Source organism: Cenococcum geophilum (genome assembly GCF_001692895.1).
Source record: "Cenococcum geophilum 1.58 unplaced genomic scaffold K441scaffold_47, whole genome shotgun sequence".
NCBI lineage: Eukaryota > Fungi > Ascomycota > Dothideomycetes > Gloniales > Gloniaceae > Cenococcum > Cenococcum geophilum.
In genome coordinates, this window is record NW_027137605.1 from 1,461,783 (window position 1) to 1,478,573 (window position 16,791).

The following is a 16,791-nucleotide window of genomic DNA, read 5'->3' on the forward strand; positions in this document are numbered from 1 at the left end:
TTCATGAGTTTCTTGATACATTCAGTATTCGCACTAAAATTCAAGGCGGCAAAATGCCTATAAGCGCCTTCATTCTATCCAACAGCTCTGGTACCCTAAACGGCTTGCTCACCACATTATCCATGCCAGCATCTATGGCGATCGAGATTTGCTGCTGCCTAACATTGGCCGTTATAGCAATGACTGGAACATGACCTTTCAACGCGCCATCGCCCTGCAGTTGTCTGATCCTGTTCACTGCCGCGAGCCCATCCATTACCGGCATCTCCCAGTCCATCAAGATAACAGAAAGCCCCTGGCCCCTCGTAGGTGATTTAGTGTCGTTCCAGGGGTTGGTTTTTTTTTTTGAAGGAAGTCAGGAACCTCTCCGCTGTGATTTGCGACATACACAACACACCCCAAATTGCGAAGCTGTTAGCGAGGACGCGCTGGTTGACGAGATTGTCTTCTACGACAAGAACATGAAGCGTATCTGGAACTTGCCTGCGCAATATCCACGTAGAGGAAAGTTGCTGTACCTTTTCAACTGTGCCACTGCGATTAGAGTGGTTGACTTCTACCTTCCTCCTGTCCGGGAAAAAATCTGGAAGCCGCGTTTCCGTAGGGGGTAGTTGATTATGCCGGGCCTTCACGTAGAATCAGAAAGTACCGCCTTCTATAGCTCGGACGCGAGGCCGACGGCGCCACTATGCATTCCTGCGGAGATGGAAAGCCCAAGTCCCAATCCACCATAATGTATGTGTGTCCGCGGACTTCCCTGGTTGAGTCTGGAAAAGAGCAATGCCTTTTCATTCTCGGAAAGACCTCGCCCTGTATCGCACACTTAAAATTGCAAAAAGATGTTTTTACCGCGACGCCAATCGTCTTGTAACCTAGCGTCTTTATCTGCGACTTTAGTGAGAATGTATTTTATCCCATCCAGAGAGCGCTCTGGCTGCTTTGCACAGGCGCCTATGCTTACGGCTATTAACCGCTTGGGCTCGAGCCTAGTGAATTTGATGGCGTTGGTAATGAGCTTGATGAGCACTTGGAGCAGCCTGGTTGGATCTAGGCCGGCCTAGTCTACACCAAGTTCGCAATATAAATCCTCAACAACAAACCGTATATCCACTCCGGCGGCTCTTGCTTCGCCCTCGAATATCTTAGCTGAGTGCTTAGCAACAGATTCAGGTTGTGAGTCTACTAGCGCCATAATAAGAAGTCCGGAATCAAGTTTTGAGGTTGTAAGAATGTAGTTGACTATGCGTTTCATATGCTGTGCGCATTGAACAATAGTCTCAGCAGTGTCGAGCCCGCGATTCAGCAAGTCTGAATAGGCGCCGAAAACTCTGGATGTAATTTGGTGAACGCCGAATATGATGTTATAATGTTATCCGCACACGGCATGACTACCGACAATGGATTTCTTATTTCTTGAGAGGTGGTATCGATGAAATTCTCTAGTTGCCTCTCACTCTCCAAGGCGTGGTGGGTGCGTTGCTTCTGAGTGCTTTTAGTCCACTTTTGACGGAATATGTCGGTCACATAACCCACAATCTCCTTAACTTCATCATTTGAGCCTATTTCTAGGTAAGCCGAGCAAAGAATCCAAGTATGATGCTCTTTCGAATTGTCTTTAGGATCCTCTAGTCTCTGAGGCGGATGCCAAGGCATCGTTGTTTTGAGTTCGAAGGTGACCGGAGATTTGTTAACGATCAACTTAGCGAAGACATATCCTCAGGCATGGCTATGCGTTGCCAAGTCTCTGTGATGTCTTTGATACCTTTCGCAGATGTGAATATGTCGAACCATCTCTGATTCCGATACGTGTGGCATGTCATATCAGCAATGAAGATCGCTATATCTGCTCGCTCAGCGAAACGCTGGAATTTCTTCTCAGTAAGTTCAGCTTCTCGTTGAGACCTGAGCAATCGCTCCGAGAGTTGCTCTTGAACCTAGCCGCTTGACCAATTATGTTTTCCCTGTGCCAAATTTCTTCCTCGAAAAGAACGATAGAGGCCAAGGACGTCGCAAAGAGCCTATTCATGACTTGTATAAACAATTGGTAGTCTTCGTCATATGGTCGACGCGGATTCAAGCCCACGATGAGAAATCCTAGGACATTTTCACTAGTCAGTAAAAATTGGCAGATAACTAACGATCTACAGGGATCGCCGCAGCCCCTCCACTGAATGTCATAGGAAAAATACTGAGAAAACGGTATATCATCGATATGCAGCAGGGTCGGCTCCCTCGATTTCGCCGTATTTCTAAGATAGGGTATAGAGCCATCAGAGCTATGCGTTAGGTCCAACCGCGCGGGCGCTACAGGGTGATTAAATGGCAACCCCAAAGTTCCTTTGAGGAAGCATTTGCGCGATGTCTCAAGTGATTCCGGGATCTTAGGGACGGCGTCCTGCTGCTCCACAGAATACAGAATAGCGAGCGGGATGTCTTTATCATTCGTCGCTAGTGTATCCAGAACGAGGTTCCGGTAAGTTTCGAGATCTCGCGCTTTCGTGGTTTCAGCACCGATATCCATCAGGCTTAATACTCTGCGTTCGAGCAACTTATTTCTGTAATATCAATAGTCAGTCACGTGCGTGTTCCACGGACAAAAATAGACAATAATACTTTGTTGTTTCAGCAATAGGTTCGTAGTATCCGGCAACACTTTCGTGTTCATCTAATATCGGTTATAAATTGGAAAGAAGAGAAAATTTCTTCAAAATAGCCAATTCTACCGAGAAATAGAGGTAAATCGTTTTCTGCCATTGTGCGTCCGGTGGCTTTGTTGTACTGGATTATGGGTTCAAAATGACCCCAATACGGAGAGCCACTGGAGCGCTGGATCCCATGCATGGGTGTAAAATGCCCAGGATCTGAATATACGCTTCATTGTAGACCATCACGACGCCCTCTCCCCAAAACAGAACGAATGGGTGCATGCCCATCATACGTTTACAGCTGAGCGGAGTTGGGGAGACCACCTATCAATGGGGCCAAGAGGACTTCGAGCCCAGTCTATACTGCCAAAGTACTGAACATGTTGTGACATCTCCACCGGCGGGATACTGGGAGTGCAGTTGTGATGTTCGTAGCGAATAGGTTCATCGACCGCATTGTGCGCCAAATCAGTTACGATAAGGACCGACTGTCCACTAGTTCGGGTTTTTACATCTCGCTTGAAGCATGCAGCATTATTCCGCTCCTTGTTCTATGTTATGTTCTGAAGGCTGTACTGCCTAGCCAGACGCCTTTGCAGAAAGCCCACCGAAATTTTGGCTAGAGTAAGAAAACTCTGTAACCCACTGACGATCTTCCATCTGTTTCCGATCGTTGTAGCGGACCAGAAAAAACTTCCAAACATATATGAGCTTCCTCTAGTTGTCTCATCGGATCATCACCCTTCTTGACAAGCCATTGCCTGAATCTAGAATAAGGTCTGATTGAGAATGCTCCTACATCGTCTACATATATTTTTCTAGCGATCAGATTGAGTAGCACCTCCGATGCTAGCAAAGAAGGGCTGCAGTGTGTGGGTTGAAGTAGACCGTCTGCACCGACAGGTGACGAGAGGCCGAAGATCAGGATGGGACGACTGCTAATGTCAAGGATATCGAGGAGGCGCATACGATGCAGGTCATGGTCGGCGTAGGAGTTATGAGCGGCTATGTCGCGAAGTGACATGGAATGAAGAGGCTTTGATAGGTTGTCATCGTCGCGCATAGCTAGAAGACAGTCAGTAGGGACAATAAGAGAAAAGTACCCACCGATAGGGAAGGACAGGCCCCTAGAGCACAGGGAGCATCGGGGAATGCATAAACGTTGGCAAGCTGTATGATGACAATTGCAGAGATATAGAAAGGAAGAAGCTGAGGTTTTCAACCGCCATTCTAGACCTTCCTGCCGGCTCCTCGGGGCTTTTTGTTAGAGGTTGGATGTTAGTCTAGATCGTGCGATAGCTTTTTCATTGCGGTCCCATAATGTCGATGAACATGACGCCTTTTAACAGTTTTAGTTGTCAGTGAGAAGGAACAATTCATCAGTTCAAGCATTCCACAAAAGTGTATATAGAGGCTGTGTAGAGGTTTCGATTACATGAAGCAAGAAGTTCTGAGGCAGTGCGACCGTGGCTGGTTGAAAAGGCCTCGGAAGACGGCCGATCGGGCAACACGTCAACCCCGGCCCGATCCCGATTTTTGCGACACCTTCAGCCTCACGGCTGTGTGGTGTGACTCTAGATTCAGCCAATCGCATTGCACTCAAAACGAGACCTGACATGGTTCCAGCATTCACCAGCCGGTTGGGTAAAAGGTGGTTCAGAATGCTGACAGGGAGGCTATCTGTCACACAAAGATCCTCATGTTGCCCTAACCACCCAGGCACCTACCAGCTGCGGAAGGACGCTGAACTGAACACATGAACAAGGGATCGGGGAGGCATAAACTTCGTATCAGAAACCATTTGGATGGTCGCTGATCTTCAAGCTGCAGAGACTGTTATTGGATGTCCTTAAGAATCGATGTAAAAGACTGAAGGCAAAAGCTCGAAGAAGTTGATTCGGCGTCGCCTTAGATAGCTTAATTTGTATGGACGGGGTTTGGGAAGTATCCTGGCGAGCTGGCTGTATAGACAGGTAGGAAGGCCGTAGAGTCCATATTTTAACTTCTTAGGCTTACCCCGCAGAGCTAAAATGTCCGGTCCGTTATGGTTGATTATCCACCAAATCCGCGACTTGCTCTCTCCGTCGACGGAATTCCTGACAATACAATGACAGTGACAGATTCTAGTTCCAGGCAACGAATGCCATGGTTGTGGTTGTATTTAGAAATGATAATTGCGGCACAGCAAAGTTGAGGCGCTGAAGCGCTGAAGCACACTTGGGGAGGCGACATGAACTCGGTTTTGCAGGGCGCCGATTGGCTGGCGCGTTGGGTTTCAGGGAAAACAGCTGTGCTTGCAACTGGTGGATGGGAATTTCAAGGCGGTGGACGTGGTGTGGTCGGGCAGTGGATATTGCGGGGCCCGATGTCAATTCTAGGGGGTGTGAGGGTCTTTCACAGAGAGTATAGGACAGTTTCAGCAGGAATTGGCGTACCTCTCTTGCACAGCCTTGAGGTGGTGCCGTATGCGACGCCAGGAGGGTCGAAAAAGGCTGCAGGAAAAAGCTGAAGCCGCATGAGTTGCGTAACGAAGCAGGGGTTGTCATACGCCCGCTTTCCCCGGACAAGCAGCGGGAAAAGTGGGCTTCGAGGCTTGACTGCCTGGGCACCTCTTAATCAGACATGATTTGCATGCTGAGCTTACCCTGTAGTCGCGTAGTCGGTCCTGCGACCCTTGCGGCCCAAAAGAGTTACCCATGCGTGATTGGCTACGAGTTCCGTGCTCCAACGCCCCTGTGCCTCCATACATCGGAAAATCCATGTCCATGACCAGCCCATACATACCATGACCTTGATGCAGAAGGATTCACTACATATATATGGGCGCGTCTGTCCGGACCTTGGCCTTTCTTGACACCATTCCTCCAGCAACCTTTTCTTCACTTCGACTGCCGAAGATCCTCAACGCTGATCCTCGTACATACACCTATACCTACACCACAACACCTTCAAACCCGCTGAAACCCTTAGTTCCATAGCTATGTCTCCCACTGCAATGATGAGCGCTATCGCCGCCCGCGGGCTCTTCAGCCATAGCTCGGGCTCATCAAATCATACTTGCCCCATTCCTATTATAAAACAGCCTAGTACGCTAGAAATACTTTAAATAGGAAATAAGAAAACACGACTAACCTCTCACAGAGATCCAGCCAATTTTTGGAAAAACAACGTTCCACACCTTCGCCATGTACATCTCAGGTGCTACCGGAATTGTCACATTGAGCGTAGCCGCCTATCTCATCTTCAGGCACGCAACTCACTACTCGATGCCTAAGCAGCAACGCCAGTAAGTAGCAGAAAGTATATAGCCATATTTCATGCGCTGACCTTCTAGGATCATTCGCATAGCTTTCCTCACCCCGTGGGTTGCCTTCATCTGCTTCCTTGCGACATGGCTTGAGAGCAGCGCGGGATATTTCTTGCCTGCAATTGATCTTGGATCCGCTATGGCTATCGCCTGCTTTCTCCTGCTGCTTTGCAACTATGTCATGGCCGGCCCGAATGGCTTTGACGATCTATTCGGCGAAGGCGCGCTTGCGGGTGGACGCTCCGGAACAAGCAGCCCGAGTTGGCTGAAGGTATAGCGAGCTCTAAATTCTTTCAGAACATGAGAACGTAGTACTAACAGAAATTGCAGAGAACTTGGTACTTGGTCCTTCAATTCGTTCCAGTCAGTGCGGTCCTCTGGATTGCAACTGCGATCTCTATGGCTGTTGGCACCTACTGCGCTACATCAAACAAGCCGTATTTCGCTCACATCTGGATCACTATAATCAAAGGTCTCAGCACCGGTGCCGCAGTCATGACTATTATCAAGTTCACTAGAAAGATGAAGGCCCAGCTAGATTCTCATAAAGCTATGATGAAGCTTTTGGCTTTCAAGGGCGTTATCTTTGTGAACATTTTCCAAACAGTAAGCACAGCCGAATTGCCACCGTTACATCTCTAAGGACTATGAGCTGACTTGTAATCCACAGCTCCTCATCACCATCCTTGTATCCTCAAAGGTCATCAAGCCTACAGATCACCTCACCTATCGTGACATTACCGTTGGCATCCCTGCCCTTGCCCTTAGTTTGGAGATGCCACCTTTCACCCTCCTCATGCTCTATGCATACTCCTCCAAGCCGTACGAATCCACCAAGCTCAGGCTTGGCTTCCGCGGTGGCTTCATGGGTGGCAAGGCAATCTTGGAAGCTCTCAACATGACAGATATCCTTTCCGCATTCGTACGTGGGCCTATGAGACTGGTCCGGGAGCAAGAGCAGATGGTGATCCGCGAGGACAGCATGAATCTCATGGCCCCACCAGCATACGGAACCACCCCTAGCAGCGGGAATGGCTTCAACAACGATCCCCGTTACAACGCTGGGAACAACTTCAATAGCGAGACCCACTACAACGGCAATAACCGCTACAATGGCGAGATGGGAGTATAGCTGCAAGGCTAGAAGACAGCTGAGCAGATACTCTTAGTTGAGGATCGCTAATATCACGATTAACTTGAGGAAATGGTTGAATTGCCGGGGTTTGACAAGCTGAATCGTTGCGGAGTCTGGAGTTCATGGAGTTTTTGTATGGCATTGAGATGCAGGCGGTGCATTTACAACGGAAAACTACATTTGGAGGATACAGAATTAGCAGATCATACCTGGAAATATGAGATTTTAGTTAGGGCTCGTGTGGTTGCAAAACTTCATGAAAGTGCAGCAGAAAAGGTCCGTTCCCCCCTAACTTGGTACGCGTTTGGGTAGTTCTTTTCACGTGATTTCCCAATTGTATATAGTATATTCTTAGCACAACAAACTTTTATAGCAGCCGAGCCCCTAGATAGATTAATCTATCTCTCGCACGGCACGAACAGGTCATAGTCCATTTCAAATATATCGATTGTGGGGGGTGCAGGCCTATAGGGCGGGATCCAGGCGATATCCTAGCGTTTATAAGGCTTTTTAGGCCTAAACTTCGGAGATCTGGCCTGAATCCTACCTGGTGCCCCTAATGGGATAGCCCGCCGCTAGACCTAAACAGGACTGCAAGTAACTAATCTAATGTACATCGTAAGGGGGGTGGGTGGGTGAAAAGAACGACCTATTGAGTGCAGTTGCAAGTGATGATGTTATTAACCGTGTTGAACATCTGGTTGAATACCTGAGTTGTAGGGTTTTCGGCCAAGCAATATATAGACACGTGACATCTATCTCTCGCATAGCACGAATAGGTCATAGTCTATTTCAAATATATCAATTATAGGGGGTGTAGGCCTATAGGGTGGGATCTAGGCGATATCCTAGCGTTTATAAGGCTTTTTAGGCCTAAACTTTGGAGATCTGGCCTAAATCCTACCCGGTGCCCACTAGCAAAGCGCCTACTACCTATAAAGAATTAAGTTAAAACGGGAGCGATTTCCGTAGTATAAACTATATAATAAAATCAAGACATTATATAAGGAAAGAAGGTAAGGGAATAAGGAGAATGGGTATATATCGTTAACTTAGTCGCTTAGTTAACACGTTACTACAGTCCTAGCAGAATTTGGCAGACTTAGTAGAATTCGGCAGACTTAGCAGAATTTAGCAGAATTTGGCAGAATTTGGCAGAATTTAGCAGAATTCGGCAGACTTAGCAGAATTTAGCAGAGTTTAGTAGAATTTAGCAGACTTAACAGAACTTAGCAGAGGTTACGGATATTGCTAATATTGCGGGTATTGCGAATATAGGACAATCTTATAGTGGTAGGCAGAGTATAGTAAAATGCGGCAGATTGCGGCAGAATGCGGTAGGTAGCGTATATAAGGTGTTATAGGGTGGTCCCGTAACAGAAAGTATAGAGTCCCTATTTTAGGCTTCCCTAGCCAGTATAGGCATACTCCGCTAGAAATTCGAGTTTAATTAAAGTTATTCAGTTTCTAAGATATTATAGTAAAGTTTTACCGCATCTAATGTCTATTGACCTAACTATGCCGTTTATAACTCTATAAAGCCATAATTATATATATGCTGCGCTGCACCCCTATAAAAGGAGTGGTTAGAGTAGCCGTTAGGCAGGATACCGCTAGTGGCTAGGCGGGTTAATAGAATCTTATACACTACTAGCGCCGAAAATGCTTTATTATTAACGCTAAACAATAAATCTAATAGAAGCCGGGGGTTACGGTTAAATAACCGTATTATTGCGGCTATGGGGTATAGATAATCTCCTGGTACAGCGGCGATTTGGATATTAACGCCACTATAGGTTTTATCTGTCTTGCTCTGTTTTAGGTGGAAGACCATTAAATAGCCGTTAGGGGCGATCTTAATATTATTACGGAGGGCCCTTATAGTGCTAAAGTCCTTAGCTTTCCTATTTAGGTACGTAATCTCTCCTATATATAGGAAACCCGTAAACGCTATTGTAAATGCCGCGTCTATGTTTATATCCGCTTTATAGGGTCTAGAGGTAACAATCTTATCTAAGATATCCTTTATAATCGGTAGTTTGGTCTTTTTAGTAGATAGGAATAGTAATATAGCCCCCACTAGGGCCCTTTTAATAGTATAGTCTTTAAAGGCGGCGATTAAGTAACCTAGGTCTATATAATAAGATTGGATTACGGAGATATAGTTAAAGAGGGTTTCTGGCTTAATCCTACCTATTAGAGGGGCGGCTGTACCGAACGCTTATTAGGCAATCTACTCTCCTAAGTTTATCCTCTTAGCCGGATATGGTAATAAACCGTTTAGGGCTAAGAAGGCCTCCTAGCTCTTAATAGCGAAGGAGTAGCTTTTCCTTATATTAGCTGCTAAGCTATGCTATATAAGTAGTAAAAAGTAATAAGACCTACTAATCTCACTCCAGAAGGTTAGGGGGGGTTAATTAAACGACTTTAGGTTAACTATAAGAGTTAGCAGCTACCTAAAGGAGAGATATTATTTTTTTAGTAAGAAGCCTTTATTTATCCAATAAGAAGCCGTCCTTTATTTGGTAAGAAGCCGTTATTTATTTAGTAAAAAGCCGTTATTTATTTACCACTTAGGGCATAGTAATAATAATTTCTCGCGGTTAAATCGCGAGAGAGTATTAGTAAGCCTATTATTGGCGCTGGAGACCTATATAGTTATTATAGTAATATTATTTGTTATTAAGGATATAAGTATCTCTTAGAGTAATTAGTTTTTAGAACCTTTTATAATATTATTCTAGATGCCGCTATAAGCAACTATATTATCTGTATAAATATAGAGAGACCTATACCGCTAGACCGATAACCACTTTTTAAATGCCTTTGTAATAGCATGTATCTCTTTTAGGTTAATATAGTTATCCGCCTGGTTTAGTAGGGGATAATAGCTAAAGGCCTAGGCCTAGGGTAGGGAAGCCGCGTAATTAGGCTAGTGGCCGTTCTCTCCGCTAAAGTAAAAGCCTTTATAGCCTTTAAGTAATAAGGCGTCGGTAAATAAGTGAAACTGCGGCCTCTCCTTATTATTAAAGAATAGTATACCGTTACTTAATATAAGAACCTCGAGCCAAAGGTTAAGGTCTTCTTTTAGCTCTAGGGGGAGGCGTTAGGGTATATTTCTTAATAACCTAGTAGGCTATTTTGTTATAAAGTCCTATAAGGAGTAAGAGTATAAGCGCCTAAGGCGGATAACTCTTATATACTATACTAGGCGGCCCGCTAGTTATTAGGCTTACTGTAATAATAGCTAGCCCTTTTAGAGGGCTTTGGTTACCTAATTAATAGCTTTCTATTACTTAGCTAGTGAGAGTTTTATCTCCATCGCTATAGTGTTAATAGTGTAACCTAATACTTTAGCCTCTGTACCTTTAATATTCTTAGTATTATTTTAGGGTACCCCTAGCTAGTTAGTAACTAAGAGGTATACCTCCCTTAGTAACGGCAGTATAGTTAGATACTTAACTACAAATATAAAATCATTAAGGTAGTACTTAATAGCGGAGTTAATCTATTATACTAGGATCTAGTGGAGACCTTTAGCGAATAAGTTAAAAAGGAATAGGGCTGTTTGTAAGCTAAATAGCAGACAGCATTTAATATATGTAACTCCCTTCTAGATAAAGCTAAGTAGGTAATATAACCGCACTAAAACGGGCACCATCCGGAAGGCATTTTTAATGTCTTATTTAACTAAGTAGTAGCCTCTACTAGCTGTAATTACGTATACTAGTATAGTCTCTATCTAGGTATAGTGTAGTGCTGCCTAGGCTAGGTTAATAGAGTTATTAATTAAGAAGCCCTTAGGTAAAGAGAGGTCGTAAATACGGCGGAAGCCGCCATCTGCCTTAGGTACTAGGCCTAGGGGTAAGGTAACTATAAAGTTAGTGGCCTGTATATAGCCTAGGGCTAAGTTAGTAACGATCTTTTTAGAAATAAGGTCTTTGTTATCGTATAAGGAGAGGTAGTTTTTACAGATATTAGGTAGTATAGGTAATAAGGGACCTATCTCCGCCCTATAGGTGAGGATGCCTTATAAAATTACTAGGAGATTTCTAGGGTACCTATAAAGGAGCGTGCTCTAAGCAAGAGGTCTTAAAGGTAATAGTAAGTTAGCTAGGAAAGTCGTTTATAAGTAAGTTTTAAAAAGAGGTACTAAATTAGGCCTGCTTTGGAGCCTTAGCGTCTATAGCAGGTCTATCTAGATAGTTAAACCTAGGAAGATGTCTTTATTTACCATTAAATCCTAGGTCTAACTACTTACGGTAATAAGCTACCTAGGGCACGACTTTAATAGGTGGTTTTTGTTGTATTTAGAGTATACGTGGCGGTAACGATATAGATCTTCTTTATAAGCCTACTAGTTGTTTTAGCTATAACAGGGCTTGCTAAAGGGGAGGGGAGGGAAGGTATTCTTTCGCGATCTTTTTAATGCTATACCACGGACTTTAAGTCCCTGGCTCTATACCTTTATATTAGCTGCCCGGCAGTATAGGGCCTTAAACTAGGTAGGTATGTCCTAGTTACTAGGCTTAAGCTAATTGCGATCTATAATATACCTATAGTAGTTAAGCATAAGGTCTAGGATGGAGGTCTAGTTATAGGTCGCGGAGTAGTCGCGGATCTTATTTATTTAGAGCAACATTCTTATATAGAGGTTGGTTGGGCATATATAGAGAGTGCTTATAATTACTATATAGTTCGTAAATCCAGTAAACTAGACCTCCTTGTTCTTGTAAACCTTACGGCTAATAGTAGGTCTCTTTAAAATAAGCTTTCCGTTTTTAATAGTAGCCACATTAAAAAGGTCTGGGCGGCTAGAGTATACCTATAGACGGGCTAGGTTCTCTAGGCGGAAGGATCCTTTCTATATATTATAGAGGTCTCTTCTAGCTAGGCCAGGGAGGTCGAGCTTAAGCGTGCCTAAGCCTTTTGGTAGGTTATAGGACTTACCTAATTTATCTGCCTTAGTAGTAGAGGTATACTCTAGTAGAGCAGGCTGCTTTAGAGCGGCTAGCCTTGCCTAGTAAAGCTCCTCTTCCTATTCCATCTTTTGGATCCGTGCTTATTCCTCCTACTCTCTCTTTTGGATCTCTAGGTTATGGAGTTATTAGGACCTCTCATCTTATTTCCTAGCTCTTTCTTCTTCTAAAGATAAAACCATAGTATATTTGGTAGATGGGATAGTAGTAGATAAGGAGGTAGATAATAGGGCGGTTAAGTGAGGAGTTTTTGAACGGGTGCTATTGGCTGGAAAGTCGGTCATGGGCCTTAATAATTATCGCCACTAGGAACACTAATCGCAAGCAATCTATAATGAAAAGAATGACCTATTGAGTGCAGTTGCAAGCGATAATGTTATTGACTGTGTTAAACATCTGGTTGAATACCTAAGTTACAGGGTTTTCGGCCAAGCAATGTATAGACACGTAACATCAACCAACGCTTGGTACCACATCTAGTAGCTAAAAAGGTTCATTAGGGCCTTCGGGCCTTATTACGGACCTTATATTAGATATGTCACGGCTACTCGGAGGCTTCAGTCGGGAGGGGGTGGTATTAGAACGTAAAAATTGGACTTCCGCCTGCAGCTATGCGACCTGGGCCTGTAAGCTTTCAAAAGCCTACATCAGATCCATTGCAAAAGAAGGAGATAATAAAAAGAAAGAAACGCGAGCCTGGGGTAAACCTGGGAGAAGCTATAGGGTATCGCAAGCACGTATGCACGATCGACCTATGCGGAGACCTAAGACCTGAGACCTGAAACCTTGGATACCACAGCCGGCGTCTAACTGGGGAGCTTAATATAATGTCACGGCGACTTAGTCAATCGAGGCACTAGCTGTTGAATTGAGGTTATAGGGCTAAAACTCTGTATATTGCTTATTTTCTATATAGGTGGTTGAAGAGATTTCAAGGAACTTCGACCGATGGTCGAAGTTGTCTGATTGGTCAGGTTCCTGCCAAGAGATTTCTCCTACAAGTCTTATCACGTGATATTATTACGGGCTTGTTTTCCAACACCCTCCCTTAAGCTTAGTTAACGATACCGCTATATACACTATATATAGGGGTGTAGGGTTGCTTAATAAGGGTTGCTGAAGCTCCTTTAAGGTAGAATAAGTGTCTAATAAGGAGTTACGCCCTCTCTAACGTCTAGAGACAGCGCCTGCTCCGTAAAACGTCTCTTAAAAATTTTTAGTACCTCCCTATAGGTATTCTATATTGCCTATAGAGCTCTAAAGGCCCTATCCCTTCAAATGTCGGCGTCCAACGTTATCGATAAGATAACGGGTCTGTGCATATAACACCAAAAGTTTATTAATCTAGGGTTCCTCATTGGCTAAAATCTTATCGATAACGTTGGACACAACTCGACGTTCAAAGGGATAGCCTTACCCTATATCTCTCCTAAAGTATATCTATCCTTCTTGCTGGTATAAGCCCTCCCTAATATTGTAGCCGTTAGATTATTAGGTGAAACCTAAGTAGATAGTTATATAGCTGCAAGGTATGGGCGACCCTAGGGCAACTTAGGGGTAACTCGCCCGTGAGGCACGTGCGCTACACATGCCTAGGAAAAACCCTTCCTACCTCGCACACAGACTCCTCCTTTTCCCTTAAGGATTCGTCTCTGTCTATACAATATACCTATTGTTCTATCATTAAACTCCCTATCTATATTCTTACCTTATATTTAAATCCTTACTAATCTCCTTAGGAAGATAGCCGGTTTAATTTTTCTATAATGCTTTTAAAAAGAAAACCAACGCCTATACCTAATAGTAATACGCTAGCGATGCGACTGTAGAACGCCTTAGGATCTAGTGTAGATAAAACTACTAGAAGTACACTAGCAGAATCTAAGCTACCTCTAAAATCTTAAAATGATTAGATATTTATAAATGCTAAAGATTAGTTTAACTTATATACCTAGGCTTAAGAAGAGCTTAGTAAGGTTACTAGCGTCCTACTAAATACTACTAACCTAAAGGAGCTAGATAAGCTAGCTAAGAAAATAGCTAACTTATAGAGTATTATTAATATAATAAAGCCCTCCTATTAACTCTTTAGTAAGAAGTATAAGTTATATAGCGAACGAATACGCCGAGCAAATCTTAACGCCCTAGTTAAGAAGTTACTACCCAATATTAGTGGTATAACTTAATAGTATTTTAACTAGTAAATCGCCGCAGTTAAGAACTAATTTAAGGTTAATAACGCTAACTATAACTGCAAATGACGTACGCGCTAGGCTATTAAAGGTCTTATAAAAGAAAAGACAATCGCTTAACTAGTATATTAACGGCTAGGCACTAAGAATAAAGGTCCTTTACTATAGAATAAATTTAAGACTATAGTCTAAGACTAGATTAGGAACCCTATAGTTAGGCACTTTAATAATACTACTGTGTACTATATAGCTATTATAAAGGAGAACTAGATGTTTAACGTTTTCCTAGCCTATATACGTAGCTTAAAGGACCGCTTCTTATATACCCCTTTTATTAATCCTAAGCAACAGGTAGACTTTTAGTTCTTATACCTCCCAGCCTACCTATAAGCAGAGCTCTTTTACTAAAACTTTATTAAACGGGTAAGAACCACTAAAGACCTTTTTACTAAAATCCGCTATATAAAGTAACTACTTAACACTATAAAACTTGCGGAAGACCGCGTAGGGGGCAATAGCAAATCCTTACGCTTAAAGCGCGGTTATAGTATAGGCTTTATAGACTTAGGCTTAGGAAATAAAACCTAAAAAGGGTAACGCTTTTTAAGTAAACTCCCGCGAAGATTACCTAAAAGCTAGATAGCTTAGGGACCCCCTAGACGCTAGTGCTACGTAGGCAAGTTAAAGGACTATAGGCGGCTACTATAAGGAACACTAGAAGTAGGCTAATAAAGAGAAGTTAGCTTAGCCTTCAGAAAACCTAAAGCCCTAGTAGCGTATTTCTCTTAACTACAACTAGGGCCTAATATAAAGGGAGAGAAGAAACGCATTATGGTATATATTGTAATAGATATACCCTAGGGCGAAGTCCGCCTACGTACTTTATATAATAATAGGTACTAAATTAACCTTATTAATTAAGACATTATCTATAGGTTTAACCTACCTATATACTACGTGCTACATTTATATAAACCTATTATATATTTATTTAATAGTAACCAGATAATAATCTGGGATGCTTATAATTTAATAGTTACTACTAGCGACTTCTAGGGTACCTCTTATACTATTAGCCCGCAGACCTTTTAGGGCAGCTTATTTAATAGTTATAATATAGTTCTTAGATAGAATTGGCTCGCGGAAGTAGATCTATTAATTAGCTCTATTCTAGATAGTTTATCTAGGGTACTTTAAACCCTAGACGCCTCTAGATAGTTACCCTTAACGCTCTTTTAGCAGACATTAAGGCTAGCGAAATAGTCTATTCGCTATAGCTAGAAGACTCCTTCTTTATGCCGGTTGTAAACATAATAGAGGACCTATTATTACTAGCAGTAAGTACCCGTGTAGACCCTCTAGACGTAGAGATACTAGTTATAAATATAGTAGAGGACCTACTATTACTAGCAGCGAGTACCTGTAGAGACCCTCTGGTGCTAGCGTAGATTACCTATATATAAGGGGGAGGTAATTAAAACCCTAAAACTATTAAGTATACTATAGTAGAGCTGTATATACTCTTAGTGCAAGCACACCTATAAAACGCATATTAGCTATACTCTTTTCTTTACTAGCTCCTAGAAGCATACTACTACGTAATAGTTACTTTAAGCTTTATAGCCCCTAGCCTGCTAGATATATATAAGGAGGAAATTAATATCTTCTCTAATAAGCTAGTAAGTATACTACTGCAGAACTCTAAGTACAACTATATAATCGACTTAGAAGAAGGTAAGACGCCACTATAAATACCCCTTTATAACCTCTTACAGAAAGAGTTATAGATCTTATAAGAGTACCTAAATAGTGCTCTTAAAAAGGGCTAGATTAGGCCCAGGAAGTTGCCTACTAAAGCGCCTATCTTCTTTGTGCCGAAAGTAAACGGTATAATGCGGCTATACGTTAACTATGGACGCCTAAATAAGATTATAATTAAGAACTAGTACCCCCTACTACTAGTTAGTAAACTCTTTAATAGGCTTAGCTATACGAAGATATTTATAAAGCTAGATCTTTATAATGCGTACTATAGGATTTATATTAAAAAGGGAGATAAATAGAAGACCATATTTAAGATACGCTATAGTTACTTTAAGTACCTAGTAATGCCCTTTAGTCTTACTAACGCCCCTATAATATTCCAGAGCTATATTTATAAAGCTCTAGAAACCCTAGTAGATACTATCTATATAGTTTACCTAAATAATATTCTTATCTACTTAAATAATAAGAATAAGCATATTGAGTACGTTAAGTAGGTACTATAATAGCTCTGCGCTGAGGGCCTATACGCTAAACTATAAAATATATCTTTTATACTAAGAATATTAAGTTTTTACGCTTTATTATTACCCCTAGGGGTATTATAATGGACCTTAACCACGTAAAAGCTATTAAGGAATAGCCTAAGCCTAAGTCCTATAGGGATATCTAGGTCTTCCTTAGCTTCGCTAACTTCTATAAACGATTTATTTAGAACTACTTAGATACTATATACCCCCTATATATATATCTTATATAGGCACATCGC

The 16,791-nt window shown here is 42.6% G+C and overlaps 2 protein-coding genes across 2 annotated transcripts; one reads left to right on the forward strand and one right to left on the reverse strand.

Annotated features, from left to right (window-relative positions):
- Window positions 1–40: 40 nt before the first annotated feature.
- On the reverse strand, window positions 41–3,612 carry K441DRAFT_689495 (uncharacterized protein; the record flags this gene model as incomplete). Its single annotated transcript, XM_067652303.1, has 12 exons — window positions 41–302; window positions 391–626; window positions 680–822; window positions 856–1,057; window positions 1,094–1,328; window positions 1,382–1,715; window positions 1,763–1,902; window positions 1,935–2,555; window positions 2,614–2,665; window positions 2,724–2,826; window positions 2,939–3,196; window positions 3,340–3,612. The coding sequence occupies 12 exons, from the start codon at window positions 3,610–3,612 to the stop codon at window positions 41–43; spliced, it is 2,859 nt and encodes a 952-aa protein (XP_067500021.1).
- A 2,013-nt stretch (window positions 3,613–5,625) lies between these two features.
- K441DRAFT_680401 (uncharacterized protein) lies at window positions 5,626–7,084 on the forward strand (the record flags this gene model as incomplete). The annotated part of the gene is made up of 5 exons (XM_067651365.1): window positions 5,626–5,731; window positions 5,787–5,931; window positions 5,980–6,223; window positions 6,283–6,558; window positions 6,623–7,084. 5 exons carry the CDS (start codon window positions 5,626–5,628, stop codon window positions 7,082–7,084), a joined length of 1,233 nt encoding a protein of 410 aa, XP_067500022.1.
- Window positions 7,085–16,791: the final 9,707 nt, after the last annotated feature.